The sequence below is a fragment of the Phocoena sinus genome, chromosome 12 (genome assembly GCF_008692025.1).
Source record: "Phocoena sinus isolate mPhoSin1 chromosome 12, mPhoSin1.pri, whole genome shotgun sequence".
Lineage (NCBI taxonomy): Eukaryota > Metazoa > Chordata > Mammalia > Artiodactyla > Phocoenidae > Phocoena > Phocoena sinus.
Window position 1 is genome coordinate 14942472 of NC_045774.1, and position 24666 is coordinate 14967137.

The window sequence follows — 24666 nt, forward strand, 5'->3', positions numbered from 1 at the left end:
ACTGTTCTGACAACATGTCACTGTGTGAGGAAGCCCCGCACGAAAACAAATTAACATGGAAAAAACGATCTTGCATTTCCTTAGCAGAGTTTGGGGCCAGCAAACATCTGACAAGACTCGACAAACCATACTCAGGAGTGCACTTCTTAGAGGAACGTTCCAGCTCTTTTGTCCATTCTTTGGTGCCCCAATTTTCAGGTGTTAAAACACTACAAGAAAGCCAGGAAGGGCAAGATGATTCTACCAGCCTAATTCCGCCTGCCATACGTGTACTCTGACTCCCTTGCAACTAATTGGCCCTGGCAAAATGTTTCCCCAAGTACTCTCAGTTTACCATTTCTCTTTTTATTGTATTTTCATGTTATGAAAGTGACACATCCTTGATGCAGTAATTTGAAATAAGCAGAAAAGAAAAGAAGCTGTTCATAATATCACAGCCGCCTGTCAACATTTTGGTGTCTTTTTAGTCTTTTCTATATGGAATGTAATTTATTTCCCAATAACATAATTTTATAAACTTTCCTTACATATTAATGTTTTTATGTCACAAAATTTATGTCAAATGATTAAACAGCCCTGATAAGTTATAAAAACCTAAAGACAATATCAAAGCAATGGGACCACCAGACAAAGACCACCTACTAAACTAATAGGGGAAGGGGTGGGGAATGAGATTGTTTTGGAGAAGTTTTATAAGTTATGAGATTTATTGAGCACTCTAAACCATAAGCTTTGAAAGAATTTTTGGAAACTTAACAGGGTAATCTGTAGAATATAGGGTTGGAAAATCTTAAAAACAGTCTGCTCTTTTCTCCCCACATCAAAGATCTGGATTTGCTAAACTATTTCTTACAAGGAGAGGTACTAAGTGGTGGTGTGTTGGTCAAGGATTTTATACTATTTTGTAGCTTTCAATAACATGATGGAAAGAATATATAAGAATAATGTCATTACAGAGAAGCAAGGATACACACGGAGCTTAGTAGGAATGAAGATATTTTAGGAAGGAAAAATGAGATAGAAAACACTGCCAGTGCACTAAGGATGGGGCAAAGGTCTTAGATGGCCCTAGCTGAGGAACCCATGTATGACTGGGTGCTTCTATAAAAACAGCACCAGGGGCTTCCTTGGTGGCGCAGTGGTTGAGAGTCCGCCTGCCGATGCAAGGGACGCAGGTTCGTGCCCCGGTCCAGGAAGATCCCACATGCCGCGGAGCGGCTGGGTCCGTGAGCCATGGCCGCTGAGCCTGCGCGTCCGGAGCCTGTGCTCCGCAACGGGAGAGGCCACAACAGTGAGAGGCCTGCGTACCGCAAAAAAACCCCAAAAAAACAAACAAAAAAACCACCGCACCAGGAAGTGAAATGTACTGGTAAAGTGTCTACACCAACTAGAGGTCACAAATTGGTGATCAACTCCAATTAAAGCAGTAACTAAATAAAACATGATGAAATCATTCAGTGGTAGAAAGCTTTGGCCTATAAGTAAGGATGGAAGGTAACGTAAATATTTAGAAAACTAAACCTGGAGGGGAAAAAACCAAACTCTCCAGCACTTCACCGTGCGACCTGCCAAAGTCAGCAAAGCTGGAGATGTTTATTGTTTGAGGAGGGACATGCTTGTGTTGAGATCCTCCACTTTTAGACCTACTAGGTAGCCAGGAGGACGGGCGTCTCCTGAGGACACACCAGAAGGGATTTCTCCTTTGCTATAAAGCCCACGGTGTTCTGCACGTGTATGCTTTTACTTGCCAGCATCTGCCATAAGGCCCCTCAGGAGAGGACTGGAGCTTGTTCACCTCCATGTGGTTTACAGCACCTCCCACCCGACAGGTATAAATGAATGCATGAATGAATGAACAAGCAATGCAGAAAAACTGAGGGGTTTTCTGGTTTTGAGGTCTCAGTTTGGGCTTTTTTCCTGGAGGGGAGAGACGGATGTGTGCTGCAGAGGCACTCAGATAAGCCTGTGTTGAGTCAGGCTAGAATTTTCCCACCTGCAGGAGCCAGTCCCCCCCGTGTCCCCATCCCCCTTTGCCTCGGTCATCTCAGCAGGAAATTACTACACTGTGTCTCCCACACGGATGATGAATCTTAGAAGCATTCTCACAGACTGTGGCAGGACCCCGGACGGGGTCAAGTAAAAGTAAATACCAGCCCTTATTAGGCGATCCTGGCCTCCTGCGGTGCGTTTGCCCCGGACGCCAGCGGCTTCCTGCTCTGTCACAGAAAGCAGACCGCAGGTCACCGCCTCCACGTGATACTGCTTCCTTCCTCCCTCCTCACGTGATTGTTTCGGAGGATTTTACCACAGGGCCCTGCCGCTTACGGCTCCACCCGGGGGTGGAGGCACGGGACCTCCTCAGGGAACCCAGGCAGCCGGAGGCCACCCCTCGAGGACTGCTCACACCTTCATCTTCTAACTACCAGCCCGGCGTCCAGGAGGAGCAGAGGGGCGGAGGGATGGACTAGTGGTCATGCACACACACACAAGCTGTGGCTGATGGAACCCTGGCTTTCCAGAACTGGTCTTACAAGGCTGTGGATGTGAGGGTATTAGTTGAGGTGGGAGGAGACTCACACAAGCATCTATTTGCTTAGTGACCCCCCAGATTTAAAATTATGATTGGTATTTAATGACTCTTAAATGCTCAGATACTCAGAAGGTATCATTTATTGACTCACAATTTTTTATACCAAACCACTGTCTTTGTTAATTCCCTTCTATCTACCTTTACTAGCTGCCTAAAGTGGAGAAAGCTGCTTTACTGGAGGCTGCCCACGGCATGGAGCACAGGGCCACGTGCACGTTCCCTGAATGAATGAATCTGTTGGGAGAACTACTGTAGGATTTCAAATCTGTGCAGGACAAGACAGGGCAGATTAGGAACTCAGCTAATTCCCTCCTCAGTTGTGTCCACTGTTCCATGCTCTTTGGGACTCTCACGGCTGCTTGTCCCTGGTCCCTCTGGGCGGGTACTACCCGGCTGTGCTCTGCTAAGCAAAGGCCTTCATGGACTGAAGACCAGATCTTTGGCCCTGAGGAGCTGCCATCAGGGAGGCCATTCTAAGGAATATAAAGCAAGCTCTCCTCGTGTTTTTGTTAACTGAGGTAAGATTAAATTATACTCAATAAATTTTACCGTTTAAAAACGTGTAGGTCTATGAGTTTTGACACATGTATACAGTCATGGATCCACCACCACAATTAAAATATAGAGCAGGCGTCCCCAACCCCCAGGCCATGGAACGGTATCAGTCCGCGGCCTGTTAGGAACCCGGCTGCACAGCAGGAGGTGAGCGGCAAGGGAGCGAGCGAAGCTTCATCTGCTGTTCCCCATTGCTCCCCATTTTGCTCGCACTACGGCCTGAAGCGTCCCCCCTCCCCCATCCGTGGAAAAACTGTCTTCCATGAAACTGGTCCCTGGTGCCAAAAAGGCTGGGGACTGCTGATATAGAGTATTTCCATCACCCACAAAAGGTCGCTGGTGCCCCTCTGCAATCTGTCCCCTCTCCCCGTCTGCCCCCTGGACCACTGATCTGAATTTTTTTTTACCTTCAGTTGCACCTTTTCTAAAATTACCATTCAGAACCTGTTTTATTGGAACCCTTCTCCCTCTTCCAGCACTGTCGCTATGCCTCCCTCAATGGGAAACTCCACCGCCAGCTCCTGCGGTTACTCTCTGGTCTCCCTGTGCCGCCTACGATGGTTCTGCCCAGACCCTCGAGGGCTCCTGTTACCCCGTTGGCTCCAGAAACATGGCAGTTTTCCTAGTACCATCCTTTACTGCTTATTTCTCTCGCGCATATCCTTGCTTCTCCCCTGTGTCCACCCTCATGTAAATTCTTAAAGCGCTCAGGGCCTTCTTCCTGCCTGTTCCTTTCTTCTGAGTGCTGGGTCTGTATTTCTCACGGATTCACAGACCATTTTATAGATCCTATGAGCCCTTTCAGCTCTCTACATCCTGGCCAGACGCATTTCTGGCCCTGCCCATCTGTCTTCTTGACTGTGCTCCTTCCATGACGGACAGCATCACCGTTTACACTCAGGCTAGAAGTGCCCTTTGCCCCGAGCCTCAGGTGCAGGTGGCTACCTTCAAAATATACCTCGAGGGCTTCCCTGGTGGCGCAGTGGTTGAGAGTCCGCCTGCCGATGCAGGGGACACGGGGTCGTGCCCCGGTCCGGGAAGATCCCACATGCCGCAGAGCAGCTGGGCCCGTGAGCCATGGCCGCTGAGCCTGCGCGTCTGGAGCCTGTGCTCCGCAACGGGAGGGGCCCCAACAGTGAGAGGCCCGCGTACCACAAAATAAATAAGTAAATAAATAAAAATATACCTCGAATTCGTCTCTACTCCCCATATTTACTTCTACGGCTGCCATGCCAACCTTGATTACCTCTGGCCTCAGCCGATGTCTCCCTGGGTCTGGTTCTCTTTCCTCTAAACATTCTCCACTTTGCTACCAGAGCTGTTTTTCTAAAATATAAACCAGACATTTTTCTTTTCCAGTGGTGAGGGCCCTGTGCTTTCACTTCTGAGGGCGCAGGTTCGATCCCTGGTGGGGGAACTAGGATCCCGCAAGCCACGTGGCGCAGCCAAAAAAAAAGAGAAAGAATAAAAACCAGGCATGAAACCCACCTTACTGTAACTCCCCAGTGTGCATGGGATAAAACCCAAGGTCTTTAAGATGGCAGCTGAGATCCTTAACAGTTTGGCCTGGTGTTGCTACCCTAATCCCATTTCTCAGCCTCTCAACCCCTATCCAGCTCCAGCCACACTGGACCACGCTGGGAAGGGTACCATGTATTTCTGTGCCTTTGAGTCAAAATTCACCGTTTCCCCAGTTCAGAGGTTGATTCTCTTTTTCTTCCACACACTCCCTGCCCCCAACCTGGTAAGAAATAGCTACTGCCTCCCCGGTGCCCTGAGAGTATTTCAAACGCCAACACCACCACCACACGTACTGGATGCCTCTGTGCTGTTCAGCCCACTGCGCCTCTTAGTACATCCTCACAGCTACTCCTCTTAGTATCTCTGTGCATCACGGGCATTAAGGATTCAAAAAACGCTTATTGAAAACACTTTGCCCAATATCAGACGAAACGTGTAAACATGAAGGCAAGCAACTCTGTACTCATTATGCACTTTTTACCCATCCACTGCCTAAACAACAGAGCCACATGGCTTATTTTAAAAATTGCTGTGTTTCCCGTTTGGACTTGGATCAGCTTGTAACAACAATGACAGCAACAGAGATGATCAAGATTTTTTGTGCTGAATCTAATCCAGGGGCGTCCCATGATGAGAAGACAAACCAAGGGAAACCACCATATCTCTGTGTGGCTATAATGAAGCATTTTGTGTGGATTTTAAGTGCTTTGATAAGCTTTCACTTCCGTGCTATCTCCCCTCCGTCCAAAGAGAAGCTTTGAAATAACAATAACCATCCCATAGCAACAATGTCCCGCCACAACAAGGTCAAAAACAAGAACTCATGTGATTTGCTCATTTTCTTAGGCAGAGCTCCCCCTTTAATGTGCTGACAAAGAGGTGAAGGCTGAAAGACTGATCTCCCCAGCCCTGGGGTAGGGGGCTGGTCCTGTCTCTTGGACATGGTGGTGGCCTCCATCTATCCCACCGCAGTGAAGTCTTATCATTCTGAGGGCAGTGATGTGAAGATCCGGAAGCCCTACACTAAGCCACCCCACCACTTCAACAGCAGACTGGCTCCTCCCAAATTATTCTCTTCCATGTTCTTTGAGAGGGGAGTCGACTTTATGACTCAAGGGATCCTGAAGACAGGACGGATTAGGAACTGCTGATGCAGGGGACACGGGTTCGTGCGCCGGTCCGGGAGGATCCCACATGCCGCGGGATCGCGGAGCGGCTGGGCCCGTGAGCCATGGCTGCTGAGCCTGCGCGTCTGGAGCCTGTGCTCCACAACGGGAGAGGCCACAACAGTGAGAGGCCCGCGTACCGCAAGAAAAAAAAAAAGATAAAGAAAAGAAAAATTCAAACCCTGATGGCAGGTGCATTTTTCACCGTGGAAGAGAGTATTTAGGAAAAGAGCAAATACTATTAATTACTTCCCAATACCCAATCTGTAAGGCATTCCCAGAGCATAAGGATTTCAGGCATCATGACAACACAGACTGGGGAAGGTTTCTGGAGAATGTTACACACTCACCGTTCCAACCAATGGGTAAATGAACCCAGCGCCTATGCTGGCCCGTACGTCACTAACGGGTAGAATGAAATCCTTGGGTACGCCTTTCTTGTCAGGTTGGTGAGACAGGGAAAGGTGGGTCTTAGCCATGCAGATGGGCAAATTTCCAAAACCCTGTAAGAAAGGAAAGGAAAGGTGTTCCTTGAGCATAAACGTTCCTGTACTTGTTTGACCCGCACTCCACAGAATCCCCACGACTCAGATCCACACATACAACTGTGCTTGTTACTGCTTGTTCACTGACCAAGAAGATGGGACAAAAACTCGTCTGCACGAGATCATCACCTGGCAAGCTGAGGGTGTCTATTACGTACTTTGGATAATTCTTGTTACAGAAAGGCAGCATTATGTGTGTCTTTGAAGAAAAGGTGGTTATTTGCAGGCAAGCAAGTAACTGCAGGCGGCAGCAGCAGCTGTAGAAACCACTTTCTAAGGATATTAATATCCGGCACTCAGAAAGGTAACCTGGAGAAAGGCTTGGTAACAAGGCTTTTTAGTCCCGTTGTTCGCTCATTCTTAGAGGCTGTCAGGAAGCAAAGAGCCTCTTTGTGTTGTTTTATGAATCATGGCTATTTGATCTGCGATTACATTGTATGAACTAAGATGAGGTCACTATTGAAGCCTCTTATTTTTAAGGACCAAAGGCGATGCCTGACCCAGAGTTCCAAAGGTGAAAGGGGAGGCAGTCACATGTGGGGTCTCACAGAAAGGACAGTGTTCCCGCTGCCTGGTCCCGATTAAGGGTACACAGTGCCTCCTTAGAGACTTTGCTAATTAACTGCAGCCACATACCTGAAGCATAACTTTTAAGGAACATTCCCTCGGTGGACAGACAGAGAGAAAAGGAATGCAATCTTCAGAGGTAACCCACACAGAATTTCTTATGATTCAACCTAGAACTATTTGGAAGATTTCAGAGTACTGTCAACTGGGGTTGGGGGTGGGGTATTCCCTTTACTCTTAGATACGGATCAGAAATCTGCTGGGTGGCGATCACAATTGCCCTACAGAAATGGTGCCCAGAATTGTGGGTTTCAGAGATCAATCAAATATTGACACAGTTTTTATGAACTGATATGCGTTTGCCAATTTAAAAGTTTGCCAGTAAGAATATATTTTTTAAGAACCCAACGTGCTATATACCATCACCGTATATTACTTCACAAAAGAAAGAAGACTTTAAGCCCGAGAAAACATCAGGAAGGACCTAATATTCGAATCAATGATAGTCCTTAAATAGCATTATTAAAAACTTATTAAAAAAAAACACCTCATGACAATGACCTTATTTTACTCATTTCATTGCACGTGAGTGAAAATTTCACTGCAGAACAATGCCAGTGTGTACAGCAATGTTTGAGGATCATTTATTAAAAAGCACAAGCCAAGAGCATTCTAAGCTCTTGGATAATCCTAAGAAGAAATGAATTGCTGACTATCTTACCAAACCTGGGAGAATACCCTGGCTAGTGCTGGTAGCATAGGACAAAATATTAAATATGCTTTAAATATAGAATTTAGGAGTTGGGGGGTTAAAAAAAATAGATCAGTGATACCCATCATGAAGCTCTTTTGCCGGCAAGCTCTTGAAGAGCTCTGACTTCTATCTGATCACAGCAAACTGGAGGGGGCGTTTGAGGCACGTGGCCCCTTTGGTTAAGGTGGCCCAACACGCTGTAGTGGAGCCTATTCGACAGAACCATTACAGGACTAGACTCTCACTGCTGAATCTTGGCCATGTGCACGGCACAAGGTGATGGAGCCTTCAGCCATTGTGGACAGTCTCAGCACCGAGCCGATGAAGCGCTTGTGTAAGAAAGAATACCAAGCACCCCCAACTTTGTGTGCTGCAGTCCTTGACTAACCGGGCACCATGCTACCATTTTTAAGACAGTAAGAGGAAGCACTACAGATTATTTAACTCTTGACTCCACTGCTGCACATCCAAGAACAGTTTCAATGTTTCTGGCTGACTAGCAGGGGCTAAAGATCCCACACACACAGATAAACACGGACACTGCCTGTATTAGACAAATTTATAACCATAAAAGTCAATGATGTATGTACTCTCGCCATAATTACAGTTAACGTCCTACCCAAGGACATTAATTCAATTTTTGTAGACCACAGAGTAGATTAAGCCAAGTTCAGCTGGTGGGACATACACCAGCTCTCGAGTCAAGGTGAATAATTTCAAAAGCCTAAGCTGGCTTTTCCCCCCTAAATGCACAACTTTTACCTGTTCCGTGTAACGATCTATTTTGGATTGTGCCTCCGGAGACAGTTCAATATCTTCGGCTCCATAGACAGACTGGGCGATGGTTCTTATCTTTTCCACAATTGGAAGCTGGGAAAACACAAATGACAACAAAATCGTTACCTTCAAGCTGGTTAAAGAATTAAGGGAGAGCTTAGTGAGATTTTCTGTAATTGCTTAAAATTCACTACCAGATTCCCTCCTCATCAACTGTAGTATTTGAAGCAAACACTTTTCTCTCCTATCATCCTTAATGTCCTGAAATCTTCAGATCAGAGATCAACCAGCAAGTAAGAAGCCTTAGATGTTCAGCCAGTTCAGAGGCTGCTTATCTAGTTAAATCATTCTTATCCACTGCATCCTTTTAAAAAATGTAGTTTATACTATGCTTTTTAGTGATCTTTTAAGTCAGAACATAAGTCTAACTAAACAGTGCTGGTGTTTAAGTGGGTCTCAACTTGGGTTGTATGACAGAAATGTAGCAGTTCTAAAGGACACATTTTTTTTTTTTTGGTGAGCAGGAATGGGTTGAGATTTTAATATAAATGCTAATGTGATCAAACACTTTATTGGAAAACCAGAGGTTGAACCTAGTGTCACTTTAGCAAATTATGAGACAACAAGGAGAATGGGAAAAATCTGAGAAGACTAGATATGGGCAAATAAGTGTGTGGGGAGGAGATGGAAAAATCTTCCACAGTGTTGGATGCAACACTTGGATATAGGTTGCTAGTGAAATACTAAAAGTGGCCTTCAGAAACAAGGATGGTTCATTAGGAAAGGAATGTGCCATGGATAAAGTGATTCTTAATTCAAGCAAAGCAGTTGACAAAATTGTTCCTAATTTCACTGTGGGTAGAAAACACATAGGTATAATGAAGACGGTCGGTGGATGTACTGTTCAGTGAAGGGCTGCTGGACCAAGTGCTGATGGAATGGACATCAGCCAAGGGGCAGAAGCCTCTCATGGCCCACCTCAAGGACTTTGCTGGGCAGTGGCAAATGGTACATTTGCATGAATTACTGCTGATATATACCTAACAGGAGAAAATAAAAGCTAGCTCTGCTCTGCCAATCTGATAGTACCCCAAATTACTTTAAAATGTATTTTTTATTACTACAGTTTTTATTACTGTAGAGTTGCTCTGTGGTCTGGAACTGAAATACTGGATGTTTCAACAAATAAAAAAGAAATGAAGGTGCAAGTCATTATGCTCTTTCGCTGAAGGACATAAAAGAGGATCTGAATCAATGGAGAGAAATACTTTGTTCATGGGTGAGGAGAGGCAATACTGAATAGAGGTCGGTCTCTCAAACGTAATCTATTAGTTCAATCCAATTCCAGTAAAAATCCCAAGAGCACTTAGGTTACTTGGCCAACCAATTTTAAAATTCATAATGAAGAGAAATGGCAAAAATAGGTAAGATAACTTCAAAATTCATAATGAAGAGTAACGGCAAAAATAGGTAAGATAACTTCAAAAATAAATAAAACCAAAAGAACAAAGATAAGGGCCCTGCCATACCAGGTATCAATCATACTACAAAACCATGCTGATTAATTCCATGTGGTATCGGCACGGGACGAGATGATTAATCAAGGGAAGAAAACAAAGAACACAGAAGGACACCTCAGCAGGTGTGGGATAGTATATAGTAGACATGGCACAAAACAGGGAAAGGACTGACTATTCAACTGACTTTCGGCTGGAGAAATAAAATTAAATTCCTGCCTTACCCCAGGCCCCTAAATAAGTCCAATATGGAACAAAGGCAAAATCTTCAAAATCGAAACTCTACATATTGGGGGAAAAAATTGGGGAACTCTCTTTATTATCCTGAGGTACGGAAGGATTTCTTAAACAAGGTAACAACAGACTCCGCCTTAAAGGAAATGATTTATAGACCTGACATCAAAACTTAAAGTTCCTTGTATTAAAAAAAAAAAAGACATCAGAAATAAGGATAAAGCATAAGGAACAGTCTGGGAGAAGATGCTTGCAAATATTTAAAAGATTAGTTACTAGAATGCATAAAACTCCCACAAATTCAGAAAAAGACCAACAAATATGTAATACTAGGCAAAAGAGTGACAAATGACAATATGAAAAAATGCCCAATCTCATTAGTGATCAAGGAAAGGCAAATTAAAATGATGAAAAACCAATTTACAACTGTGAGATCAGCAAGACTGAAAGTATGAGAATTTCAAGCGTGGGTGAGGATGTGGGGAAGACGACCCTTCAAAGTGCTCTTGGTTGAGATGTTAAAGGTCTCGCCTACCACGACAGCTTCCTAACTGGTTTCTTCACTTCTAACACCCCCCCCCCGCCACTCTACTGCAAGTCTAACCTTCTTAAAATGTACCTAAGTAAGAAAAACTCAAGATCACCTCTGTTAAAACTCCCTGAGCGCTCTAAGATCTATCTCAAAGGCCAGCATCTCCAGGAAGCCTGTACTGACCGTCCTCAAGCACACGTGGGCGTTCTCTTCTTTGCCATCGATAGCCCTGTAATGCTCTGACCTGGGTGTTACATGGCACCAGAGGTTCAGCAGGGCCTGGCAATGAGTGGCTGCTAGCAAAGCCCACACCCTGCTGGGATGCACTGATGGACCTCCGATGGTAAGAGCGCCAGGATCAAACTCTGATGCTGAAATCTACCGGGTGGCAAGGGGCCTTTTGTAAACCATGTCATAAGAGAAATCAGAGAAGAATCTCCACTTTAGTACTTCCCTGGTGGCGCAGTGGTTAAGAATCCACCTGCCAATGCAGGGGACACCAGTTCAATCCCTGGTCCGGGAAGATCCCACATGCTGTGGAGCAAGTAAGCCTGTGCACTACAACTACTGAGCCTGCGAGCCACAACTACTGAACCCGTGCTCTAGAGCCCGCAAGCCGAAACTACTGAGTCCGTGTGCCACAACTACTGAAGCCCGCGTGCCTAGAGCCCATGCTCCGCAACAAGACAAGCCACCGCGATGAGAAGCCTGTGCACCGCAAGGAAGAGTAACTCCCGCTCGCCGCAACTGGAGAAAGCCCGCGTGCTGCAACGAAGACCCAACACAACCAAAAATAAATAAAGTTGATTCTTTTTTTTAAAAAAAAGGAGAATCTCCACCTCTAGAAGGGACAACTCTAGAAAGAAATGATCGTTATTTTCCAGGAAGGCAGAAGGTGAAGCAAGGACAGAAATTAGAAGAAAATGTTTAAGGAAAAGCTATAATAACCAGAGATGTTTTACTCTGGCAGAGTTCAGGGTAAGCCGAGTATGGCTCCCGGGTTGTTGCAGGAGAATTACCGCATGAGTGCAAAGTCGAGTCTGGGCTAGAGAAAACCTCGAGTGTAACTTCTAAAGTAAAAGATTCCATGTTCATTAGCTGAAGAATTGAGAATAGCCTATAAACTCTTTGAGGTCAAGGACCACCTCTTGTTCACATAGAGGTGGGATACAGTACAGTCCCTGGACTACAAGAGTAGGCTCTCAATATACAGTTGAATAAATGGAATAAATATTTTCTGACCTTCCTGTTGACAAAGCAAGGATTCCATGTGATGTGACAGTTACGCTTTTTCAGGGGAAGGCAGCTCACAGAATATGGTGTCACCCAAGCAGTGTGATAGGTCCCATGCAACCTGGCTCACCTGGGCTCCTCCAGCCCTCCAGAGCAGCTCAGGTGGGGGGTTTGTGGGCTGCTGTGGGACAGGAGGGCTAAGGAAGAACGCAGCCCCTTAGATCTGGCTGAATCATGCAACCTCATTCCTAGTGGGAGAGGTGAATATGCTGCTGTACCCATTTCACTGCAAGCACTGAAGCCACGCAGTGTGTTACAAATATCACGCTGCACAAACCTTACGTAATATTATTATGATGGCGTGAGGGCAATAGGGCTAACTAAAGACTTATGTTTTCCCTGGAAGTGAAACAAAACAACAACAAAACAGAGTAGCACTACTCATGACACATTTAATGAACAGAATGCACTATTTACTGAACTCTAGATTGATCTGAAAAGGAAAAGTGAGCGTGACTTCTCTATAAGATAATAATCGAAAAAAACTCACACGTGAACAAGGTAATAGTAAATGGATGACAATGAAGGAATTCGTGTGAGTGGGTATTTAACTGACTTATTTTTAGTTTTTAAACACGAAATTTTTTTCAAGGAATACATATATTTAATTTTCAATTGTGGTAAAACACACGTGACAAAAGATTTACCATCTTTATCATGTTCAGGTGTACAGTTCTGTACTGTTAAGCACCTTCCTGTTGCTGTGATGCTCATCTCCAGAACCCTTCACCCTGCAGAACTAAGACTGTACCCATGAAACACTAACTCCCCATTCTGTCCTCCCCTCAGCCCCTTGCTGCCACCTTTCTACTTTCTGTTCCTATGGATCTGCCTATCAGGGTACCTTATATGAGAGGAACCACACAGTATGTATCTTTTTGCATCCGGCTTATTTCATTTAGCATGAACCTCAAGGTTCAACCATGATGTAGCATGCTACAAATCTCTTTCCTTTTAAAGGCTGAATAATATTTCACTGTATGGACATACCACACTAAAAAAAAATCCATTCATCCACTGATGGACACAGGTTGTTTCCACCTTTTTGCTACTGTGAATAAGGCTGCTATGCTGGGGGGGGGGGGGCGGGAACGGACAAATATTTCTCTTCTAGACTTCAATTCTTTGGGGCGTAAGGAAATATACATTTTTATCAACAACTAAACTGCCTTCCTGTCTAATGTTTTCTTTTTTAAAATAAATTTATTTATTTTATTTATATTTATTTTTGGCTGCCTTGGGTCTTTGTTGCTGCACGCGGGCTTTCTCTAGTTGAGGCGAGTGGGGGCTACTCTTTGTTGCGGCACGTGGGCTTCTCATTGCGGTGGCTTCTCTTGTTGCAGAGCACAGGCTCTAGGTGCGCGGCCTTCAGTAGTTGTGGCTTGCGGGCTCAGCAGTTGTGGCTCGTGGGCTCTAGAGCGCAGGGTCAGTGGTTGTGGAGCACGGGCTTAGTTGCTCCGCGGCATGTGGGATCTTCCCGGACCAGGGCTCGAAGCCGTGTCCCCTGCATTGGCAGGCGGGTTCTTAACCACTGCGCCACCAGGGAAGCCCCCTGTCTAATGTTTATTTGAAAGTGCTGTGGAAATTTCAAGCAGGTGCCAGGCTGACTTTGTGAACTGTGTAGTTGTGGTCTTATTTCCTATGGGAAAACTACAACCACACATGACAGGATGACTCAAACAGAAGGCAGAGCAGGGGAGCAGGGGCTGGCAGTGTGAGTGAGTCCCAGTCAGGCGACTTGTTTCCCCTCCTTAAGACCCTGGAGCATCCCAGCAGCCACCATGACCAGCTCCCGGTATCCTGCACTTCCCATGCCCCAGCCTCAGCCTCGCCAGCCCCAGAGAAGATGACACTCCCTCGCCGGCCTCGACATGCACAAAGCTATCCAAAGTGAGCCTACGAGAGGGACCATCACCACCTGGTGTGTGTCTCACAGCCCCACACTGGATAAATAATGTGCTTCAGCTCATGGAGCTAGAAACCCCAAGACCAAAACTCTCTTGGGACTCCTGCTACAATTATTCTCTTTCACCTATGTGTACAAGTAAATAAATAAAAAGAACATCTCGGTTAACACAACTTTGGGGTTTAATATAAAAACTGAAACCTGCCCTGATAAGGCAGCTCCACTGTATACCTTCTGTTTATATTGTGACAGTCGGAAAGGAACTTCCTGCTGTTTCTCTGCTCGATTTTGGGGAGCAGTGTAATCTTTAAAGAAAAAGAAAAAAGCCAAATTCATGTCCAGTAATCTCGATCTGAACTTGACATTCACTTGTACTGCTCATTTTAAGTGGTAGTTTTTATAAAACAAATAAAATGGTAAAATAAATTATGAATGGGTGTGCATTAATCATCCCTGGCTTTGCTCCAACTTCCTAAATATTTACAAATTTATCTATTTGCCACCTCTTTCCTCCTTACATCCCTGATGTCTAGGATAGTAACTTCCAATCAGTAGGCCCTCCACAAACATCTGCTGAATGAGCAACCATCTGTGGCAAGTACTTTCAAGATGTCATGGTGTACAAAGAATTTCGGAGATTTTGTGTACAAAGAATGTCTCATGGGGTGGGGACAATGACACAGTAAAGTGTGACGGAATGGAGTGTGTGATAAAGCCTCTGCCTCTACGTTACTACTAAAGTTGGAGGATCACAGATTGCAGGGGACGGCATGGAAGTCAGCATAAATTGGTAAGACCTAAAGGGGAACTTGAATGGTGCTTGAAGGGTGTGAAAGATCTTAATAAGCAATAAAAGGAAAGATTATTTCCCACGAGGAGAACGGCACACATCAAGGTGTGGATGGCAGCAAAGACAAGGCTTCTTCTGGAAAGAGGGACTACTCTATGTGTGTTATGTTCAACATACTCATATAAGCTACTTCACAAAGCCTGGCGTCTATACTAGGATCTTTGATCATTTTGGAACTAACATTATGTTAAATCTCCATCTTCACCAAGAATAGAATTCTGAACGTATTCGTTAATTTCCTCCCAAACCTCTTAAACGTATAAAAATAACTGAAATACTTTAGAAGAGAGCTTTCCGATGGAAACTTTCTGTGATGATAGAAATGTTCTACAACCATGCTTTCCAGGCTAGTAGCCACCAGCCTCATGTGGCTAGTGAGTAGCTGAAATGGGACTAGTGCAACTGAGGAAATGAGCTGTTAATTTTAGTTAACTTAAATGGCAATAGCTTTCTATGACCAGTGGCTACTGAACTGGGCAGCAGTTCTTTCTAGCTCTAGAAAAGAACCCTGAATGGGGGGATCGTATTGTCTACGGTCTTTTGCTTAGAGTATGCCCACCCAGAATCCTGGCTGAGTGACACCAGGAAGGAAGGCTGGAGGATGTAGGGGTCTTCACTCTTTACCACATTCCTTACGTAGATGTGGTGACCCAGGCTAATAGAAGCTACGTTACTCTAAGTTAGATAGCATATCCTTCTTGAAAAGACCACTGGACTCATTACACATGCACCCAATGTTCACTGCCGCACTACTGACAATAGGCAAGACATGGAAGCAACCTAAGTGTCCATTAACAGTTGAATGGATAAAGAAGATGTGGTACATATATACAACGGAATACCACTCAGCCATGAAAAAGAATGCAATAACGCCATTTGCAGCAACGTGGATGGAACTGGAGATTATCATACTAAGTGAAGTAATTCAGACAGAAAAAGACAAATATCATATCATTTATATGTGGAATCTAAAAATATGATATAAATGAACTCATTTACAAAACAGAAATAGAATCACAGACAAAGAAGACAAATTTACAGTTACCAAAAGGGAAAGGTGGGGAGGGATAAATTAGGAGTTTGGGATTAACATATATACACTACTATATATAAAATAGATAAACAACAAGGTACTACTGTATAGCACAGGGAACTATATCCAATATCTAGTAATAACCTATAATGGAAGAGTCTGAAAAGAATATATATATTCTTTTCTGAAAAGAGTGTGCGTGCGTGTGTGTGTGTGTATATAGCTGAGTCACTTTGCTGTACACTAGAAACTAACCCAACATTGTAAATCAACTATACTTCAATTAAAAAAAATGAAGCTGATAGAATTGAGGAAAATAAAGAAGGATGAAGGCTTTATAATATAGTGGCATCTCATCTTACTTAGATGTCAAGTTCTAAAGTCAGCAGCCCTGCAGGTCTCTTAGAAGACCCATGAAAACATGACACAATACTCTATTATCAATATTCCGCTATCTCTTAAGCACATAACTGTCGAAGTGTTGAAACACACTGCTGTTTCCTCAGCCATTACACTGAATGAAAACTACATTGTTCTTTTGTTTTACCGAAGCCTAGATTGGAATTCACATAAGTTAAGTGTTCCTATGCTGTGCTGTTGGCTTGAAGTACTTCAACGCTCATGAAATATTTAAGGAGAGGAATCAATTAGTAAATTTATAAGTCGAATAAAAATCTCTGGACATACAGTAATTATTTCAATTTGTATTTTGTATTTAAAATGAAGCATGAATTTTCAGTGATCTACAAGTGCAGTTTGGTAAATGGCCTTTCCTGTACCTCAAATAAAAGTATGTCATGCGAAACCAGCTTCCACCAGGAGCAAGGGCTTCACTACAACATACCCTGGTGTCATGGGAGCAGCTCTGCGTTGTGAGTGAGAACAACAGACCCTTGTGTCTTTGACACAAAGCATGTCGCTGGCTGGAAACCAGCACATCTGAGCTACCCAAGGTGTACGTGCTGACTGCCATGAGCCAGCTCCCGGAGTGGCTCGTCCCGCTGGCTTGTTGGTCCTGAGCAACAGGTCAACCCAGAAGAATCCCAGAAGAATCTCGCTCTCCGGAGACAACCAGGACACATGTTGGAGATAGATGGGGTCTGAGAAAGGAAAGAGGGCTCATCGCCAGAAAGTCTGCATTTGTCCATGTGAAGTGATGATACGAAATTCACATTCAAATCACAAGGGTGACCTTGTATACTCGTTTTTGTTTGTTTTTTGCCTTCAGTTTGATTTATTTCAGGTCACAGGAATTTTCTTTCTCCAATTTCCTGTAGTTGGACATCTTGAGGACTATATTTCATAGGACCAAATATGCAAAGGGATCAACATAGTATCTAACAGAGCAATCTTGAGTGATATACAGAGGTTTGTGTTTAAAATTTGCTCATTGAATATGAATTCATTTGAATTTTGTTTCATCTAGTGGGAAAATTTTAGATTTTTACTCCTAGTTTAGGATTTTTTCCTCACTATTGTTCTCTTTTTTGATTCTTTATTTTATTTAAACAATTTTTAAAAATTTTATTTTTAAAACTAAAGTGCTTATTTTATTTATTTATTTTTATTCTTTTTTTTTTTTTTTGCAGTACGCGGGCCTCTCACTGCTATGGCCTCTCCCGTTGTGGAGCACAGGCTCCGGACCCGCAGGCTCAGCGGCCATGGCTCACAGGCCCAGCCGCTCCATGGCATGTGGGATCTTCCCAGACCGGGGCATGAACCCGCGTCCCCTGCATCGGCAGGCAGACTCTCAACCACTGCGCCACCAGGGAAGCCCTTGTTTTGTTTTTTAATTCTTATTTTATATTAGAGTATAGTTGATTTACAATGTTGTGCTAGTTTCAGGTGTACAGCAAAGGGATTCAGTTACACATATACATGTATCTGTTCTTTTTCAAATTCTTTTCCCATTTAGGTTATTACAAATATTGAGCAGAGTTCCCTGTGCTGTATACTCTTTTTTTTTTTTTTAACTTTGGTATGCAGGCCTCTCACTGTTGTGGCCTCTCCCGTGCGGAGCACAGGCTCTGGACGCGCAGGCTCAGCGGCCATGGCTCATGGGCCCAGCCGCTCCACGGCATGTGGGATCCTCCCGGACCCGGGCACAAACGCGCGTCCCCTGCATCGGCAGGCAGACTCTCAACCACTGCGCCACCGGGGAAGCCCTGTGCTGTATACTCTTAAACAGAACATTACAGCAACGCCAAAAGAAAGCAATATACAGGAATAGGTGATTTTAATGATCTCACCCAAAGGAGGGGGAAGGGCTGGTAGTGGCCTGAGCACTTGCTTGGCCTAATGACATGCACGTATGACACACCTGTTGTTCCTCCTGGCATGAAGTTACGTGCAAACCTCAGTGTGTTGTGAGATTAATATGAATGAACACGAGGTGCAGCCTGGCCTCTGTTTTCCTGGGCAGGAGTCATACCTCCCTCATTCATCTGCTGGAGCAGTGCTGTCAAAGAAAAATCTTCTGGTCTAAGATTAAAAGTCTCACTCAAGGGCGGAGTAAACTACTTTCATGAAAGGAAAAATAAATCATTTTCTGAAATAAAATGATTGCTAAGACAAATCCCTAACCTCTCAGATCCTGGGGTGAGTGGAAGCCTGTGCTGTTTTGAGTGATTTCCTCCCCCAGTCCTAAGATTGTCGTTTTCCTTTTCAAGTGGTCTTTAATACACCTGTGATAATATTTAAATAATGTTGCTTGCTTTTCAGGCTGAGAAAACGGATGCTTTCCCTACTGAGTCTTCTCGTGTCATCTGAATTTAAGTCAGAAAGACCAAGGGATGGATGGAGTGATGGCAGAAGGTGACCAGGTAACACGTGGTGGGACATTGACAGTTCATTTTACATCCCTGTCTTTCTTGCTTGGCCCATAATTTTGGATGAAATGCATTTCTAGAAACTTTTGCCATAGTGACATTCCATTTTTTGTTAGAAGAAAGCACTTAAATGAAATCAAAGGAATCTTTGTGACATGTACAAGTGAAATGGATATAGACCACTGTTTCTTTCTCATCAGGTGCTATTTCTAGCTTCAAGGAGATAAAGCTGTGGGATGCTTTGCCAGAATCACAAAGGGCTGAATAGGATGCATTGAGAAAGTTGGGTTGGATCTAACAGTAGGTTCAGATCTGATGAGACCTGTCAAACACAGATGGGTGAGGCAGCGGTAGGGGTAGGCCAAGGAGGTGAGTGATACACTGCTGGCCAAAGGAGTCTGGACAAAGAACCTAGAGGCCAGTGTTGGAAACAATCTAGTTTTGATAGCGATCTAAGATGTGCTTGCAGAAGGATGTGGTATTGAGGCAGTGTGGGAATTTGGAGCTGAAGCATGAAAAGGAGGCAAGAGGAAAAGAGGCTGATGAGGGAAGGGCTAGAAGCAGTTCAGGATGGATGACCAGAGCTCAACCAGAAATAAGACAGCAGAACAGGAGAGCACAGGGAAGAGACATGGATTCTGAATGAGATACTTAACTGACCGGAAATATAAGGGACAGCTTCCTACAAAACATGCCACACATTCAATTGCACAAAAGGAGGAAAGGAGAGGGCTGAAGAAAGGACTGGTGGGAACAGGCAGACCAAGGGCAGGTCTGAGGACAAGCAGGAAAGAGCCAAAGGAGGTCAAAGGCCTTGAGAAGGAGACAACGGTACAGGGATAAGGGCATAAAAAGAAAGGTCATCATCTCTGGTGGGGCTAATGGCGGACTCTGGGAGGGCTCACGCCAAGGAGTACTTCCCAGAGCTTCTGCTGCCGGTGTTCCTGTCCTCACGGTGAGCCACAGCCACCCCCAGCCTCTGCAGGACACTGTCCAACACTAGCAGTATGCTGAGTTTTATATACACAGAATCACATCACCAGCAAGAGGGCAGACAGCAGAAGCAAGAACTACAGTCCTGCAGCCTGTGGAACAGAAACCACATTCACAGAAACATAGACAAGACGAAAAGGCAGAGGGCTACGTGCCAGATGAAGGAACAAGATAAAAACCCAGAAAAACAACTAAATGAAATAGAGATAGGCAACCTTCCGGAAAAAGAATTCAGAATAATGACAGTGAAGATGATCGAGGACCTCGGAAAAACAATGGAGGCAAAGATCGAGAAGATGCAAGAAATGTTTAACAAAGATCTAGAATTAAAGAACAAACAAACAGAGATGAACAGTACAATCACTGAAATGAAAACTACACTAGAAGGAATCACTAGCAGAATAACTGAGGCAGAAGGACGGATAAGTGACCTGGAAGACAGAATGGTGGAATTCACAGCTGTGGAACAGAATTAAAAAAAAAAGAATGAAAAGAAATGAAGACAGCCTAAGACACCTCTGGGACAACATTAAATGCAACAACATTCGCATTATAGGGGTCCCAGAAGGACAAGAGAGAGACAAAGGACCGGAGAAAATATTTGAAGAGATTACAGTCTAAAACTTCCCTAACATGGGAAAGGAAATAGCCACCCAAGTCCAGGAAGTGCAGAGTGTCCCATACAGGATCAACCCAAGGAGAAACAATCCGAGACACATAGTAATCAAACTGGCAAAAATTAAAGACAAAGAAAAATTATTGAAAGCAGCAAGGGAAAAATGACAACGTACAAGGGAACTCCCATAAAGGTAACAGCTAATTTCTCAGCAGAAACTCTACAAGCCAGAAGGGAGTGGCATGATATATTTAAAGTGATGAAAGGGAAGAACCTACAACCAAGATTACTCTACCCGGCAAGGACCTCAGTCAGATTTGGTGGAGAAATCAATAGCTATACAGACAAGCAAAAGCTAAGAGAATTCAGCACCACAAAACTACCTCTACAACAAAAGCTAAACGAACTACTCTAAGTGGGCAACACAAGAGAAGAAAAGGATCTACAAAAACAAACCCAAAACAATTAAGAAAATGGTCATAGGAACATACATATCGATAATTACCTTAAATGTGAATGGATTAAATGCACCAACTAAAAGACACAGGCTTGCTGAATGGATACAAAACAAGACCCATATATACGCTGTCTACAAGAGACCCACTTCAGACCTAGGGACACACACAGACTGAAAGTGAGGGGATGGAAAAAGATATTCCATGCAAATGGAAATCAAAAGAAAGCTGGAGTAGCAATACTCTTATCAGATAAAATAGACTTTAAAATAAAGAATGTTACAAGAGACAAGGAAGGACACTACATAATGATCAAGGGATCAATCCAAGAAGAGGATATAACAATTATAAATATATATGCACCCAACACAGGAGCACCTCAATATATAACGCAACTGCTAACAGCTATAAAAGAGGAACTTGACAGTAATACATTAAGAGTGGGGGACGTTAACACCTCACGTACACCAATGGACAGATCATCCAAAATGAAAATAAATAAGGAAACAGAAGCTTTAAATGACACAACAGAGCATATAGATTTAATTGATATTTATAGGACATTCCATCCAAAAACAGCAAATTACACTTTCTTCTCAAGTGCGCACGGAACATTCTCCAGGATAGATCACATCTTGGGTCACAAATCAAGCCTCAGTAAATTTAAGAAAATTGAAATCATATCAAGCATCTTTTCTGAACACAATGCTATGAGATTAGAAACCAGGATAGATCACATCTTGGGTCACAAATCAAGCCTCAGTAAATTTAAGAAAATTGAAATCATATCAAGCATCTTTTCTGAACACAATGCTATGAGATTAGAAATGAATTACAGGGGAAAAAACATAAAAAACACAAACACATGGAGTCTAAACAATACGTTACTAAATAACCAAGAGATCACTGAAGAAATCAAAGAGGAAATCAAAAAATACCTAGAGACAAATGACGATGAAAACACGATGATCTAAAACCTATGGGAGGCAGCAAAAGCAGTTCTAAGAGAGAAGTTTATAGCTATACAAGCCTACCTCAAGAAACAAGAAAAATCTCAAATAAACAATCTATCCTTACACCTAAAGGATCTTGAGAAAGAAGAAGAAACAAAACCCAAAGTTAGAAGAAGGAAAGAAATCATAAAGGTCAGAGCAGAAATAAATGAAATAGAAACAAAGAAAACAATAGCAAAGATCAATAAAACTAAAAGCTGGTTCTTTGAGAAAATAAAATTAATAAACCATTAGCCACACTCATCAAGAAAAAAAAGGGAGAGGACTCAAATCAATAAAATTAGAAATGAAAAAGGAGAAGTTACAACAGACACCACAGAAATACAAAGCATCCTAAGAGACTACTACAAGCAACTCTATGCCAATAAAATGGACAACCTGGAAGAAATGGACAAATTCTTAGAAAGGTATAACCTCCCAAGACTGTACCAGGAGGAAAGAGAAAATATGAACAGACCAATCACAAGTAACGAAATTGAAACTGTGATTAAAAATCTTCCAACAAACAAAAGTCCAGGACCAGATGGCTTCACAGGTGAATTCTATCAAACATTTAGAGAAGAGCTAACACCCATCCTTCTCAAACTCTTCCAAAAAATTGCAGAGGAAGGAACATTCCCAAACTCATTCTATGAGGCCACCATCACCCTGATACCAAAACCAGAAAAAGATACTACAAAAAAAGAAAATTACAGGCCACTATCACTGATGAATACAGATGCAAAAATCCTCAACAAAATACTAGCAAACAGAATCCAACAACACATTAAAAGGATCATACACCATGATCAAGTGGGATTTATCCCAGGGGTAAAAGAATTCTTCAATATACACAAATCAATCAATGTGATACACCATACTAACAAATTGAAGAATAAAAACCATATGATCATCTCAATAGATGCAGATAAAGCTTTTGACAAAATTCAACATCCATTTATGATAAAAACTCTCCAGAAAGTGGGCACAGATGGAACCTACCTCGACATAATAAAGGCCATATATGACAAACCCACAGCAAACATCATTCTCAATGGTGAAAAACTGAAAGCATTTCCTCTAAGATCAGGAACACGACAAGGATGTCCACTCTCACCACTGTTATTCAACATAGTTTTGGAAGTCCTAGCCACAGCAATCAGAGAAGCGAAAGAAAAATAAGGAAACCAAATTAAAAAAGAAGAAGTAAAACTCTCACTGTTTGCAGATGACGTGGTACTATACATAGAGAGTCCTAAAAATGCCATCAGAAAACTACTAGAGCTAATCAACGAATTTGGTAAAGTTGCAGGATACAAAATTAATGCATAGAAATCTCTTGCATTCCTATACACTAATGATGAAAAATCTGAAAGAGAAATTAAGGAAATACTCCCATTTACCATTGCAAGAAAAGGAATAAAACACCTAGGAATAAACTTACCTAGGGAGACAAAAGACCTGTATGCAGAAAACTGTAAGACACTGATGAAAGAAATTAAAGATGACACAAACAGATGGAGAGATATACCATGTTCTTGGATTGGAAGAATCAATATTGTGAAAATGGCTATACTACCCAAAGCAATTTACAGCTTCAATGCAATCCCTATCAAATTACCAATGGCACTTTTTACAGAACTAGAGCAAAAAATCTTAAAATTTGTATGTAGACACAAAAGACCCCGAATAGCCAAAGCAGTCTTGAGGGGAAAAAATGGAGCTGGAGGAATCAGACTCCCTGACTTCAGAGTATACTACAAAGCTACAGTAATCAAGACAATATGGTACTGGCACAAAAACAGAAACAGATCAATGGAACAAGATAGAAAGCCCTGAGGTAAACCCACGCACCTACGGTCAACTAATCTATGACAAAGGAGGCAAGGATATACAATGGAGAAAAGACAGTCTCTTCACTAAGTGGTGCTGGGAAAACTGGACAGCTACATGTGAAAGAATGAAATTAGAACACTCCCTAACACCATACACAAAAATAAACTCAAAATGGATTAGAGACCTAAATGTAAGTCCTGAAAGTATAAACCTCTTAGAGGAAAACATAGGAAGAACACTCTTTGACATAAATCACAACAAGATCTTTTTTGATCCACCTCCTAGAGTAATGGAAATAAAAACAAAAATAAACAAATGGGAGCTAATGAAACTTCAAAGCTTTTGCACAGCAAAGGAAACCATAAAGAAGACGAAAAGACAACCCTCAGAATCGGAAGAATATTTGCAAACGAATCAACGGACAAAGGTTTAATCTCCAAAATATATAAACAGGTCATGCAGCTCAATATTAAAGAAACACACAACCCAATCCAAAAATGGGCAGAAGACCTAGATAGACATTTCTCCAAAGAAGACACACAGATGGCCAAGAAGCACATGAAAAGCTGCTCAACATCACTAATTATTAGAGAAATGCAAATCAAAACTACAGTGAGGTATCACCTCACAGCAGCTAGAATGGGCATCATCAGAAAATCTACAAACAACAAATGCTGGAGAGGATGTGGAGAAAAGCAAACCCTCTTGCACTGTTGGTGGGAATGTAAATTGATACAGTATGGAGGTTCCTTAAAACACTGATTTAGAATTACCATATGACCTAGCAGTCCCACTACTGGGCACACACCCAGACAAAACCATAATTCAAAAAGACACATGCACCCCAATGTTCATTGCAGCACTATTTACAATAGCCAGGTCATGGAAGCAACCTAAATGCCCATCGACAGACGAATGGATAAAGAAGTTGTGGTATATATATACAATAGAATATTACTCAGCCATAAAAATGAACAAAATTGGGTCATTTGTTGAGATGTGGATGTATCTAGAGACTGTCATACAGGGTGAAGAAAGTCAGAAAGAGAACAACAAATATCGTATATTAACTCATGTATGTGGAACCTGGAAGAAAGGTTCTGATG

The 24666-nt window shown here is 42.9% G+C and overlaps 1 protein-coding gene across 6 annotated transcripts in view; it reads right to left on the minus strand.

The window, feature by feature from the left end:
* The window catches only part of MTHFD1L (methylenetetrahydrofolate dehydrogenase (NADP+ dependent) 1 like), a 211983-nt gene that overhangs the window by 58300 nt on the left and 129017 nt on the right, over window positions 1-24666 (minus strand). For all 6 annotated transcript variants that reach the window (XR_004352578.1, XM_032651641.1, XM_032651638.1 and 3 more), the window contains 2 exons: window positions 8461-8568; window positions 6183-6335 (listed from right to left, as the gene is read on the minus strand). Coding sequence is in view for 5 of the 6 variants with exons in the window: in XM_032651641.1 (XP_032507532.1) it covers window positions 6183-6335; window positions 8461-8568 (261 nt within the window). In the remaining variant the exon portion in view is untranslated. The remainder of the gene's footprint in view (window positions 1-6182; window positions 6336-8460; window positions 8569-24666) is intronic.